Here is a 15,100-nt window from a genome sequence, read left to right as displayed (position 1 = left end):
CAACTAAAGAAAGCCAGCATGCAGCAAGACCCAATGCAGCCATAAATAAATAAATAAAAGATTAGGAGGCCGACCACCTGAGACCCTGCACACACCCTAATCTTGCCAGCAACTCCATCCTTGGGAAGTACTGTTGTAAAACTCCTTATCAACTCCTCTTGGGTTGGGACACAACCCCTCATGGGTTTTGGAGAAAGGAGACTGCTGTGTTCCCCTTTGCCTGGCAAAGTAATAAAGCTCTCCTTTTCTACTTCACCCAGAACGCTGTCTCCGAGATTCGATTCGGCACTGGTGTACAGAGAAGCTGAGCTTTCAGTAACAATATTATCTGTTTCATAAATTATCTTTGGAATACAACAACTCCTTCTGCCGGTCACCCAGATGAAGGAAGATTTCTCACTGTGTAGTGACTCTGCCTCTGACTCAGCCTGGCGAACACCAAAGCCCAGTGGAATGGTAGCGCACCGTAGAGTTACTATCTTGTTTTCTCTGAGCCTCCTTACGCACAGGTAGAAGAGAACTAACTATAAGGACAAAGGAAAACATGATGAAAGTCAATTTGAGGTTGGTTTTTCTAATACGTATTTGAGTGGCTATATCAAGGGAATTTACTATATAAAAGAGCTAGGTATTTTTTTCATCAAGAAAAAGAATCAATTAGTATCCTGCTTTTGAATTATTCTACAAGAATATCCTTCTGCCAAGTATTCTGTGTTATGGCTTTTTGATGTAAGTACCATTTCCTTTGAACTTTTGTCGTTTTTACTTCAGCCAAATTGACTGGCTTCTTGAAAGCACTATTTTTGGACAAATACAAGGGGAAATTAATCATGATGCCCAAGTGATGGTCTGGGTGTACTATTTCATTATTTTCAGTTTAGTCTAAGAAATATGTAAGCAGTTTTTCACCCAGAGAGTAAAAATGTTCCAATTTATTAGAAAGTACTTGTTACTGGAAGCAGTCAAGGACAGAAGTGTAATCATGGAAACCATCCCAGCTGCTTCTATGCAGGCAATGCCGGCCAGTAATTGTGCTGAAATGATGAGCTTGCATCTGCTAAGGTGTGGCTTGAAAAGTCTGGAAGATGTCACGCTCCAAGACCAAGGGCATGACATAACCAGTTCCAGACAAGACTCCCTAAAATGCAAAAATCCCTGGGAGGAGCAACTCCATTTCTAATGCATGTCTTGAAGGTGAACTTCAAGAGTTCACTGGACACCTCACTGGCAAAAACAAAACAAGACAAAACAAACAAAAAGCCAGCCAATTTGCAAATTTTGCAAAAAGCCAATGCTAACAATAAAGGTCAAAGGTCATTCTGTCTACAATGTTGGTTCAACAAATTCCCATAGATCACACAACAGATTCCAAAGACGGCAGAGTACTGGTACCAGAAAACACAGAGAATTGTCTATAATGTCCAAAACCCTGGCTATGGAGAATGAGTGAGATCAAAAAGAAGCCTAAGAAAAAGAAAACTGGCATGAAGAGCCTGAGTGAACCTCCATCTCCTAGTTTCCCCCCAAGTCACTTCCAGGGTACATCTCCTACAGGCAGACTTGATCTCGGTCTCATCTCCCCAATATTATAAGCCTTTTTCTCTGTGTGTCACCCTCCTGATTTTGACCCGTGGTTCCAGTCCCCCACAAGGCTGACCCTCATAGAACAGTGAATATGAAGACCCAGGATTGCGTGGTGCCCAACCCGTGGCCATGTGACACTCCTCCCCGCCTCCCCAGTTTTCTCAAGATCCAGATCACACCAAAATGCAAGGCTCAGGTCATGGTCCACTTCCTTGATGTGAAAGAAACCTTCCTCACTTTCTCTTACCTAAAAAATTCTCAGGTTTCCCTGGTGGCGCAGTGGTTGAGAGTCCGCCTGCCGATGCAGGGGACCCGGGTTCGTGCCCCGGTTCCGGGAGGATCCCACATGCTGCGGAGCGGCTGGGCCCATGAGCCATGGCCGCTGAGCCTGCGCGTCTGGAGCCTGTGCTCCGCAACGGGAGAGGCCACAACAGTGAGAGGCTGCGTACCGCAAAAAAAAAAAAATTCTCATCATTTCACAAAATGGCTTTGGCCCTGGAGTTCACAGAGTGAGTCTACTTCAAAGAAATCCTGAAGACGAAGAATAAATATAAAGGTCCTAGAGCCCACCCCTGCACTTCCCCCGAGTGGAAGTGTTAGAAAGGAAGGGAAACTGAACTGAGAGACACAGAATCTGGATCTGGAGCAAATGTTAACTAAATTGCTGTGCGACCTTGGGCAAGTCACATAAGTTGTCTGAGTGTCAGTTTCACACTTGAAATATAAAGGAGGTGGATAGACACCTCAAAGCTGCTTGTCAGCCCTGATACTTTATAGAACCTCGGAACAGCACATGCAGAGGAAGGGTATTTGAGTCATAACACAGCTGCTCCATAAAGGGAGGTGATAGGTGGCCTTTGAGGTCCGGGAGACAACACACTAATTGCTCATAAATGTCAGGCTGAAGAGCATATAGGCCTGAGCCAAGGGTACCTAAACTCTCTGTCTGTCTTCTCAGTGCCAGATCTTTAGATAGACTTTTTTTTTGCTTGTCTCTATTGTGGCAAACCTGGCCCATAGCTGTCACATTTTCACCAGCCCACTCACATTTGCTAATGCCGACTCCCTCCCACTCTTAGCTACAACACACACACCCCCTCCTGTGACGATGAAATGTAAATATGGGAAATATAAATATGCCTCTAAATATAGGAACAGTCTCGTTTTTAACAAATCTAGTATTGCAAAATCTGCATTTACAAGTATAGATACTTACATATGTATGTGTGTGCATATAAATATATGGGGGGATGGATTATTTGCTTTGCAAATGAACTCACCATGAAATTCCTTGTAATATCAGGTCCTTCATTTCTCCACTGCCTCCCCTACAAATATCTTACACTCTTTCCTTATGTATTGCTGCTCAGGAATACATCAGTTTTGGAAGGTAAGGCATCCTATATTCACAAAGATTAAGGGAGAGCAAAATGCATTTCTTTGGCGCCTTCTACTTTATTTCTTTAATGTCCTGGGTGTATGGGCTTGTAGTTTGCATGCCTAGGCTCTGGAACCATATCTGGAAACACCATGAACATAAAAGCCACGTGAATCTTAAATACGGTCCACAATCTACCATGATATGACATCCTTCTACAGATATTAGAGTCTAGAAGAGCCACAGGCTTCACACAAGCCACCATGCCTGGAGGAAATAAGCTGATGACAAGTGCTTTGTGAAGATTTCTTAGGTCACTGTTGTACCTTCCACTCAGGTCAATAGCTGTAGGCTGGGAGCAGATTAAAAAATTGGACTAATATACTCTGCCTCCTTAAACAATAAATGTTAATAGAACAATAACCACATTTCTGGCAGTGGTGAAGCTATTTTTAGTAATGGTGGTGCTCTGGAAATTTTTATCTTTTGCTGTGAAATGCAAAGGTGATTTTTCTCAGCCTATATATGGTAAGCTCAATCGCACTTGTTTGTTTTTAATTTGAGTTTTGCATGTTTTCTATTTCTCTTTACCCCAGGGGTTTCCTTATCTGTAGGCACTCACAGATTAGAACAGGAACAGATCAGATCCCCCTAGTTTAGGGTAGGTTGCAAGCAATATGTCTGATGCTAACAGCACCAAACAAAGGCTTCATCTCATTCAATTTTTGGTATTCCCCTAGAGGCGTATGCAAGTTAAGAACCTAACAAAAACAAAAAGGAAAACAGCAACCTCACTCTTAAATCATCCTCTCCTCAAAAAAAAAAAAGTTATTGTTTCCCCACTTGGAGAAATATAACTGTCCAAGGCTCAGAAACTCAGAAGAATCCCAGCTCCCTCTTGGATCCTTAAAAACATTCTCTTAGGGCTTCCCTGGTGGCGTAGTGGTTGCGAGTCCGCCTGCCGATGCAGGGGACACGGGTTCGTGCCCCAGTCCAGGAGGATCCCACATGACGCGGAGCGGCTGTGCCCGTGGGCCATGGCCGCTGGGCCTGCACGTCCGGAGCCTGTGCTCCACGATGGGAGAGGCCACAGCAGTGAGAGGCCCATATACCGCCAAAAAACCCCAAAAAACAAAAAAACATTCTCTTAGTGGGGGACCTGGTAGCCACAGAAGGTTGGTGGGGATGGATAGTGGAAAGTGCCCTGGACCAAGAATCAGGGGGCCTAAGATGAGATCTGGACAACCCATTAACCCTTCTGGGCCTGTCTCCTCATTATAAATTATAGATAATGATACCCACATTATTATTGAGATCAAATGATATAATAGACTTGAAAATGCTTTGTGAAAGTATCAAGTTTTCACAATACAATGCTCTGCTGATTTTAGTGCATCTCAACTCCTATGACCTTGTAGAAAATTAAAGCTGAAAGTCACAAAGAAGAGAGAAAAGAGTAAGACTGGTTTAAACAAAGTTTCCTTCTCTTTCTCTCTGTCTCTCTGTCTCTCCCTCTACCTCTTTATCTCTCTTTTACTCTACCTTCTGGAAAAAAGCAAAAGTAGCAATTGATCTTAACTCTGCCTTCTAATAATCATGACCTTTTCACAGTTTGCAACCACAGTCAAGGGCTAAATTAGATGTTCTCATTGATTACCTACTACTAGGTGTTAAATTATTATCAAAATTATGTCATGAAGAAATTTTCTGCTTCTAGAGAAGCTTGATGTTAGAATCAGCATCTATTCATTTATTCGTTCATTCAACAAAAAACGTATTCAGTGCAAACTTGTGCCAGGCACTAGGGATGCAGGAATGAATAAGGAAGACAGTCCTTTTCCCCATGAAGTTCACAATCCAGTGAGGTAGACAGGTTCATAATCTCTTATTTTATAACTTCAGACAAGAGACACAACAATTGAAAAAATTGGACTCTACCTGCAGCTCCCCTTCCATTATACTCAGTAGCTGGATGAGGTCTTCTTTGGATAACTCCAAGGATTTCTTATTCTTTCGTTCACTTTCTCCAGATGGTTTTAGGTGTCGTTTGACAGTTCCTGAGGCCATGACATCTTCCTCCTTTCTATTTGATTTGTTCTTCTTTTTTGTATCTTCCGAGAGACTTTTATCATCAGCATTGCTGATGATGGAGGACTTGGGGCAGGAGACATGCCCGTTGGATGAACTTTCACCACCCTGGTTTCGGGATCTCATTCCCACCTACAACACGTGAAAAAAGATAAGATGTTTTTACCACCACTGAAATTATTTTTGTCTAACTACTCAGAAACTAATAGCAGCTTTACAACATCACCAAGAAAGAAGAACCAAAAGATCAGTCCCAAGTTAGCTTCCTTACAGCTTTAATGAGCGTGTCGTTAAAAACTGCAGGAAAATACTTTGAACATCTTCAGGAAAAGATGGAAATGTGATTCTAACCTCACAAACATGTCAAGCCAAGTAATCAAGGTGAACATCAGCAAGGCCAAGTCACGATGATAGCACTGCTGATTCTGTCAAGTATCTTTGATAGAATGTGATAAGAATGGCACTTTACCTTTGCGATCTTCCTTCTCCAAAACGTGACCCAAGTCTAACAATGAGAAAAACATCAAGCTGATCCCAACTGAGAGACACTCTACAGAATGCCTGACCAGTAATTTTTAAAACTATCAAGGTCATCAGAACAAGGAAAATTTGAATAACTGTCACAGCCAAGAGAAGGCGAAGAACACATGAGAACTAAACATAATGTGGCATCCTGGATGGGATCTTGAAACAGAAAAAAGACATTAGGGAAAAATTGAGGAACTATGAATAAAACATGGACTTTAGTCAATAATAATGTGGCAGTACTGGTTTATTAATTATAGCAAATGTACCACACTAACTAAGGTGTTAATTACAGAGGAAACTGGGGGTGGGGTGTATGGGAACCCCCAGTATTATCTTTGCAATAATTCTGTGAATCTAAAGCTTTTATAAAATAAAAAGGTTTTTTTTTTAAATGATTCTAAATTGTCTATCAGAAAATGCAAACCTCAAACCCTGCCAGGAACAAGTTGGAAGTCACAATGTGCAGAAAAATCCACATAGAGTGAGGGTTGGCGGGGCTTGAAGTGGAGAGAGAAAATGGGAAAAGCCAAGGGAAGGGGGCTAGTTTTTAGTGATATGGAATTCTATTTTTCCACAGCCTCTTTTTCAAAAGCAGGTGTTTTGTTTTTGTTTTGTTTTTTAATGTCAGTCATTTACAGTAATAAGAACAAGAGTACAAAGAATTGGGAGAAAACAGATCAATTTCAAAATCAAAATTTTTAAAAATATTTTGAGGTAAAGTAAAGAAAAAAAGACAAAAACAGCAGTTAATCTGTCCCATGGGGAGCACGTTTGAGTCATTCCATTTTGAACACTTTGCAGAGTCTGTGTCAATCTCTGAGCAAAAGAACTTGACTAACAGGTATGATACAAACAAACACACTGAGCTCAAAGGCTAAGCCTCCAAGTTCCAGGAAGATAGCTCTAATATCCTGGGGGTGGTACAACAAAATTTGCCTAAACCCTTAAATAGAGTAGCTTAGTGCATGGGCTTATTTAAAACTCACAGTATAAATAGTCCTTCCCTTGAACAGCTAAGCAGCAAGATTTTCATTACTCATTCCAGAGAAAATACAGAGACTTGTTTTCTGAAAGTAAATTTCCTTTATGAACCCAACCATAGTTAAGAAACCAAGGAAAGCTTTTCAAAACACTAGGTTTATAATAGAAAAATAAATACAGTGTGATGTTTCCTTTTAGATAGTGAACATTCAATTCTTCTAACAAATCTTGAAATCTACATTCATGCTCCTTTTTTGAACTGAACCCTTACAACCAGATGCACCCTTTTGTGTGTGTGTGAACTTTCTATAGCACCCTAATTTTGAACACTATAAACTGAAAATGTGGTCCTTAATACTAGCGCCGTGTTTTCTGGTTTACTCAGTGATTAGTTCCTGAAATTTTAGAGCATTTTTGTGCTTTGCTGGTGAACAAAGAATAAATGTTTCTTTGTAATGGAAGCCAGAGCACTTTAGAGCAGACCTACTGTATTTTCTCACAGCTTGTTTGTGGCAGAGTGGGCTGACTTAAATCCCAAGCCAAAAAAAAAAGGACGAGACGAATAGAAGGTTTTGAATGTCAGCACAATACACCACCCTGAATATGCCTCTTTGGCATATTGATTACTTTAAACTCATTATTTTTAAGAAACAGCAGACACATGTGAAGCTCTGAAACCTGGGTAGAAATTACCCTTTTTAAAGACATATTTACATTTATAAGGGAAATCTCTGTAAGGGTGTCTCCCTTGCTGTACCAGGAAGAGAAGGATGACTCTAAAATCTCTAGAAACTCTTATCAATGCAGAAGGCAATGACTTAAATCTGCATTTACGCTGCTTTCCTTGTTTACTGTGGTTTCTTCATAACCTCTCATAAGTGGCTCCCCAACTCCCGACATCTTTCTTTTGTCTTTAGCTGAAGCTGGTATTTAAGGTGATGGCTTGGGCCATTTCAGAGAGTTACGTGGTTTTCCTGGGTCTCTCCCATGTATACCGGAGGTATACATGTTATTAAACTTCTGTTTGTTTTCTCCTACTAATCTGTATTTTTATTACAGGGTTATATCAGCCAAGAATCTTAGAAGGGTAAAGGGAAAATTATTTTTCCTCCTCCCACAGTTTCAAATTTAACTCTTGACCTGTTACACATCATAACTAAGACACATGGGCTTCCCAAATTGAATTGTGATTCCCTATGACTCCATGCCACATGTGAATTTCTTTGATCTGAAATAATTTTCTCTGTTAGATCTTAAGGCTCTTTGGAATGGTACATCAAATATTGATTTAACAACTTCAATTTAGATCATGCGTTAATGGAAGTTCCAGGCAATATTTCCCAAGGCACGGGAAGTAAGATGGTAATGTCTGAAAGTTAATCATACGCAACATTTGTGTTTGACTCTAACATGTGCTTGTGTCTTTTTTCCCTGGATTTCCTGTATCTTTTATAGGATCTATAGTATTAGGATATTTGTAAAATAGGACAAATGCATATCTATCTATATATTACATGCACTTAAGTATATTTGCAAACACACAGAAAGTGGCATTTACCTATCTTTACCTCCACAACAAAGTCAGCCATCAGCACCTGTTCTATCTCAGGATTGCAAAAGTACTCAGAGATAGCAAACTAGTCAAGAAATGTTTTAGAAAGGAATTGGACAACATGTAAGAAGGAGAAAAACGTAATTTCTCAATAGTGTAACCAAGCCTGCCCTTAATAATATCCACTTTAAACCACTTTATTCTACTTAGTAGGAGATAGAGTCCAGACAGGAACAGACTTTCATGTATCACATTTAGTGACATTCATACTCTTCTGTATTCTAACAGCTCTCACTGTTTCTTAAGTGCTACACAGTGTGCTAAGCATTTTATATACAACATCGCAATTAAATTAATATTCTCATCAACCCTAGTGGGTGCTATTATTCTCAGTTTTACAGATGAGGCCACTGAGGTTTAAAGAGATTAAATATCTTTTTCTGGATCACACAGTTACTCCTAGGGAATAGAAGAGCTAGGATTTGAATCCAGGCGTGACCCTAAATACTTACTCTCTATATGGCTTTTTTCTAAGTTCTTAAACACATGCAAATTGGAAGTGAAGGGGCCACCTTGGAAAGCAGATGACCCAGACAGTTTTACAAATGTTTTCTAAATTCATGTTTTTTCACTTCATACTACAGAGTTGGAGAAATTCATTCATCTGTCTTCTTCCATAGGCACTCTTGCAAAACTCACACAGCAACTGAAATTAGGTTGCTAAGCAAAACTACTCTTCCCAAAATAATTAACCTGCTGCAGACCTTGTAAAATGATGACTCATTTAAAAATCTTTCTGAGAAGCAACAGGGCTAATTATTAAGGATACCGGTTATGAAAACAGGATGTAGTCTGAACAGGGACCATTACAGACTTAATGTGTTAAAAGTCCCAGAGTTGAACAATCGTAAATAAACATTTAGTCAGAGTTGGCCAAATTCTGTCCATTGTGCTCACAGGAGTAGCAGGCAGATAACAGAAAGGCATCTGGCACTTTGCAGGCTTTTTTTTTTTTTTGCGGTACGCGGGCCGTTCACTGCTGTGGCCTCTCCTGTTGCGGAGCACAGGCTCTGGACGCGCAGGCTCAGCGGCCATGGCTCACGGGCCCAGCCGCTCCGCCGCATGTGGGATCTTCCCGGACCGGGGCACGAACCCGTGTCCCCTGCATCGGCAGGCGGACTCTCAACCACTGCGCCACCAGGGAAGCCCCTGTAGGCTTCTTAATAGTTAGTTGGGGGTGGGGGCAGAATACATGACCACAAATATGCCACTTTGGCATGTGGATTGTTTTGAACTAAAGGCAATCAAAACCCAGCAGACTCAGGTAAAGCTCTTTTCCTCCTCATCAACTGCCTAAATTTACATTGGAAAGAGGGCCTATACCAGGAAGAGAGATACGTTTTACCTAAGAAACGTAATCTGTAATAGGACAACATTTGTTTTTCAAACATTTCCTCTGCCTTCCTGTGAACGGCCTTCCTCCCCCTTGTATCCCCAGACCCATACCCCTTTCCTTAGCTCAAGGTTTTATATAAGCTTCAATTACCTGGCTGCCATTCAGGTCTCATATTTTCATGGGACTCCTGTATGTATAAAATTAAATTTGTTTTTCTCCTATTAATCTCTTATATCAATTTCATTATTAAACCAGCCAAAGAAGGTTGGGACATGTAAATAACAAACTTTCTGAATGAAGCCAAGAATGCTTTTGCTTCGTTCCAATGCATATCCTTTGAAGAAAGTGCTCCTCAAGAAAATGGTGTAAAGAAATTGAAGATTCACATCAGATTTAGAACTGTTTTGGTTTGTTTTTTTTTTTTGAATCAATGTTATTCGGGGCACAGATTCTTCTAGTTAATAAATAAATCATCCTAACATAGTTCATGAAATACATTTACTTTTCCTTGCATAGTAATTTGTCAGCAACACTTTGCATGGAATTTTCTGACTACAGTGTGAAGAAAAGAAAGACCAAATTTTATTCCAAACCTCCCTCTTTTAGGTCTATGGTCATCTCTCTTCCTCCTTTTCCTCCCCATATGTTGGGCAATAAACAGTGTACTGTCAGATGAACAATATCCTAGGAATCAGGAAATATTTATAACAATTTTGAGTAATTTACACTGAACTAACAAGTATTTCTAGAGTTTTTGAACAAGTAAAAAGGACAAAGAAAAAAGTCCTCAGCAATTAAACACCCGTTCTAGCTGCCATCTTCATTAGCTCCTGCAAATCTTGACCTTGAATTTTCCGTAGCAGTCTTACCCTTGCTCTTGCCTCCTTTCAGATTTGTCTTTCCATGTTATGATTCAATGTTGGTCACAATACTCTCCACCCCTACCACCAACAAAAACTTCTTTTCTGCATAAATTAGGTTTTGGCATCTTTCCTATGCTTCTCAAGTATCCATCCACCTCCTGTTTGTTCCTGGTTTTATTTTATTTATATTCTTTTTCAAGAACCTACCCAATGCACAGGTTGAGATACCACAATAATTTTCTTTATATAATTTCCATTTTTAATTACTTTATAAAATTATAACTATATGGCATAGCAAAAAGGAAAGCACAAAATTACAGGAAGACTTCTTTTTCCAGTGTGGCCTGGCAAAGAGCCCGCTGCAAGTGGGGCTTCCAGAGCATGAGCATGGAACTGTCCTGATTCTTTCTTTCATACATAAATGACAATACCCACAGCACCCAAAACCAGAGGCAAAAGAAAACATGTTATGTGAATTTTAAGATGCAAAAGACGCATCAAATCAACTAGTATATTCCCTATCAGTGCCAGATTATTCCCTCTGCTTATCTTATTTACTTGGTTAAGTCTAGTTATAAATATCTCAACTCATGAAATGTTCAAACATTTCTCAGGAGATTATCGTTCATTCTAACAGCACACACTGTTAATAAATGTTCCTAGGTTAGCCCTTAAATTTTCTTTACAATTTTCTTTCATTTTCATAATCCTATTTATGCAGCAAGCCATGTTAAATGATTTTTCACTTCTCATTATCCACACTCATAAAATCCTCAAAATAACTAAGGTTTTTGTTTATGTGAAACCTTTTCATTCTACTAGGACAAATCTACCCAGACCAACTGAAAATTCTTCTAAATGATTTCACAAAATGTTAGAATTCAAGAAAGGGGATTCTGTTGGAGTCACTGCAGTGATGTTGTAACCAAAAGTTTAAGGAAAATATTACAACTATGGCAAAATAGAAAAATATTATTCTATTCTAGCCTAAAACCATGGTGAAATATTTTATGGAGTTCTGTTGAATATTTTTCAAGGAAGATAACAGCAGACCTGGAAAAGGTTTCCAGAAAAAATAAATAAATAAATAACAAGAGAATAGATCAGGGAACTGCCACGAAATAAGAAAAAAAAAATTTTAATTGTATATTGAGTCTGAATGAATGTACAATTGGAGGGTTTTAAAACTTTGAATATAAAATAGGGTGGCCTCTCTTTTTGTTTTATCTGACAAAGAAAACATCTCTGGAAAATTACCAGACTCCTGGTTAGCCAGAACTAGAATTCCTTCCTGTATTTCATCACTTCTGAAAAGGCCCAGCCCCACAATTGACAAGAATCAGTCATTTCCTTTCACTCACAAAAGAGCCTTATCTATAGCTACAGAGAAAAGTATCTTAGGCTTTCTCTCAGCAGTCTATATGTGATGAATTATTCTTAAATATTATTATACTTCTATTCACAATAATAGTAGCTGACCTTTACTGAGGAGCTTATGCTCTGAGCATTGGGTTAAGTATCTGACATAGATAGTATCATCTCATGAAATCCTAATAGCAATGCATAAAGCAGGTGCTATAATTACTTGTTTTAAAAAGATAAGGAAAGCGAGGCTTAGAGAGATTTAGACCTTTGCCCAAAATAGCGCGGCCAGTACCTGCGAAAGGCTGAACCAGAACACAGGCTTGTTTGGATTCTCCAGGTGCAAGGAGGAAGCTGAATGGCAGTTTTTACCTCTATATCAGGACCACAGCAACACAAATGAACTCGCAGCCATCCTTTCCTGGGGCTGAAATAAGTTTACTCACAGGGTATAGCATTCAGTAAATAGTCTCAAGCCACAAGAGTTAACATAGAATCCCACTATTGCAGCAGATTTTTTCCCTCTAATTTCTACTTGTGTAACATCTTGTTCTTCTAAGACCACCTTCTCTTCCCCCGACAGTGTCCCCCGACACTGTCTTTTTACTTCTCAGTGCTTGAGGTTCTAAAGGAGCTGAAGAGTAACTTTGCCCTTTGCAGTGTTTTGACTTCTGAGTCTTTGAATTAAAAAAGTCACTAAGACTCAAGAAATACAATAATTGCTATACGACTGGATATGGATGAACTGATTCTTTTAATTAGGCAAATTAAGAAAAATTCTAGTTTGCACAGTAGCTGATTATTCTAGTAAGCCAACTGTGCAAAATTTCCTGTTAGAAAAAAATGTTTGTCTTTCTGCAGAAAAGATTCTCAAATAATTGAATTGCAGTTTTCAAGAAATGCGAGGCAAATCACAATGGCTGGATGTTAACAAGATGGGTTAGCCTCCCTGCGGAGAAAGACATGCAGTGGTTTGGGTGATATCACAGCTTCATGCTGACAAGGGAAAAGATGGAATACTGCACAGATCACCCCATCCGTGTGCTGACGATGACTTCATGCGTTCTAATTGCCTACACTTATGTCAACTGTATGCAGGTGTCCTTTAAATGCCTTTTATTTTTAATTTCTCAACCACTTCTTTTTTTTTAACATCTTTATTGGTGTATAATTGCTTTACAATGGTGTGTTAGTTTCTGCTGTATAACAAAATGCATCAGCTATATGTATACATACATCCCCATATCCCCTCCCTCTTGCATCTCCCTCCCACCCTCCCTATCCCACCCCTCTAGGTGGTCACAAAGCACCAAGCTGATCTCCCTGTGCTATGCAGCTGCTTCCCACTAGCTATCTATTTTACATTTGGTAGTGTATATATGTCCATGCCACTCTGCCACTTTGTCCCAGCTTACCTTCCCCCTCCCTGCGTCCTCAAGTCCATTCTCTATGTTTGCATCTTTATTCCTGTCCTGCCCCTAGGTTCATCAGAACCTTTTTTTTTTTTAAGATTCCATATATATGTGTTAGCATACGGTATTTATTTTTCTCTTTCTGACTTACTTCAATCTGTATGACAGACTCTAGGTCCATCCACCTACAAATAGTTCAATTTTGTTTCTTTTTATGGCTGAGTAATATTCCATTGTATATATGTGCCACATCTTCTTTATCCATTCATCTGTCAATGGCCACTTAGGTTGCTTCCGTGGTCTGGCTACTGTAAATAGTGCTGCAATGAACAGCAACCTAAAATCAGCTGCAATGTAGGAAGTCATGGGTTGTGTCTGTTTTGAACTCCTCCTGACTTTGGTCTTTTCTGAGCATCCCTTGTCTCGGGATAGATCAGAGTATAGGGAGCCTAAACTGAAAACAAACACAGCTACTTTATAAACCAAGCCAGGAGAAAAGTAAAAATTATTCCTATTGGAACACATTCTATGAATGCTACTGAAGCCATATGATTGTCAAAGGTGTTTGATGTTTAAAGACTCTCTTCACTTTGATGCTGTGTGAAGAGGCTGTGAATTCTATGGCCATTAACCAAACTTCATAAACCTAGTTGCTATTTGAGTGTGAAGGCTGGAAAGAACAGTCAAGAGGAGAAATTTGTGATTAGCTAATTAAGGTGCATTAGGAATTGACTTTATCTAAAATGCCATGCTATCCCAGTGCAGAAGTTTCAGGCTCATTTTGTGGGCAGGAAGTATGTAAGAAAACGAGTTACCACCTTTTGGAATAATTTTTTCAAACACGTAATGGCCCCTAACCCCCTCTCTTCTCCACCCTCCAACCACCCCACCTCAGCGTACCACCCAACTCCACAGTAGACCTAAAGGTGTCCCAAGACCTCACGTATCAACAGCCTCAGCATTTGTTTTTCTAACACGCTGAATCCTCCCGGAGATGTTTGCCACTAACCCCAAGGAATCAAGAGATCCACATCCCCACCGTTAACCCCACACTTACTTATTCTGTAATCCTGGACAAGTTCCTTAAGCTCTCCAACCTGTACTTTTTTCATCTTTAAACCGAGGATAATAATGTCTGTTCCACCCACCATGCGTATGTGAAATCATAACGCCTGTTCTACTCTCCGTATGTGTGTGAAAGTATCCACTAGCAGTGGTAAGGCAGGAAGCATTAATCTGAGGCAGATTAACCGCCAGGGTCATCAAACAACTTTCAGCACCTCCACGTAGGTACCACCAGTGACAAAGACACTTTGCTTTCAGCTGTGATCATCTAGCACAGAGGTTAGCAAACTTCTTCTGTAAAGGGGTAAACGTTAAGTATTTTGGGCTTTGCAGGCTGTGTGGTCACTGTTCCATTTACTCAACTCTGCTATTGCAACATGAAAGCAGCCACAGACAATTCATAAATGGGTGGGTGTGGCCAGGTTTGACCCCTAGCCCTTAGTTTGCCAGCCCTGAATTAGACTGCATGACAAATATGATTGATGGATGCATTTAAACTGGGAGAAAGGGAACTGGTTTCTGCCACTCCCCACCCCCTCCCCCAGTGTACAGTAATCAGGAAAATGCCTGAAAATAAGAGAGAAGAAAAGAATTAGGGAAAAAAAGAATGCAGTAACTGTGCCATCTGCCTACCCATCCTCTTCTCTTGCAGGTAAGTTGAGGAAGGACAGCTTTACCTGGCTCTTTCCTTTCCTTCACAAAGTCTGAGGAATCTAAAGTGGAAGAGCTTGACAGGCTAAAATTTGAGAGTAGGATAACCCCTGGCACTAGTCATGCCCGGGATATGGAGACAGATAGTAGAGACTTAGCAGTATGTGTCTGTACAACGTGGGTGATGGAGACACGCCCACTAAGTATGTGGAGGAGATAGAGAAGTGGCCGCGGGCCCGC

General features: G+C 40.1%; 1 protein-coding gene across 2 annotated transcripts in view; it reads right to left on the bottom strand.

Annotated features, from left to right (window-relative positions):
* The window catches only part of FILIP1 (filamin A interacting protein 1), a gene marked incomplete at both ends in the record, with an annotated part of 224,567 nt that overhangs the window by 100,239 nt on the left and 109,228 nt on the right, over nucleotides 1-15,100 (bottom strand). For both annotated transcript variants that reach the window (XM_082855684.1, XM_082855685.1), the window contains one exon: nucleotides 4,901-5,182. In XM_082855684.1, coding sequence (XP_082711810.1) covers nucleotides 4,901-5,182 — 282 coding nt within the window. The remainder of the gene's footprint in view (nucleotides 1-4,900; nucleotides 5,183-15,100) is intronic.

Source organism: Leucopleurus acutus (genome assembly GCF_964270905.1).
Source record: "Leucopleurus acutus genome assembly, chromosome: 15".
Classification (NCBI taxonomy): Eukaryota; Metazoa; Chordata; class Mammalia; order Artiodactyla; family Delphinidae; genus Leucopleurus; species Leucopleurus acutus.
The sequence above is the reverse complement of the archived record's forward strand: the minus strand, read 5'-3'. Positions and strand labels throughout refer to the sequence as shown.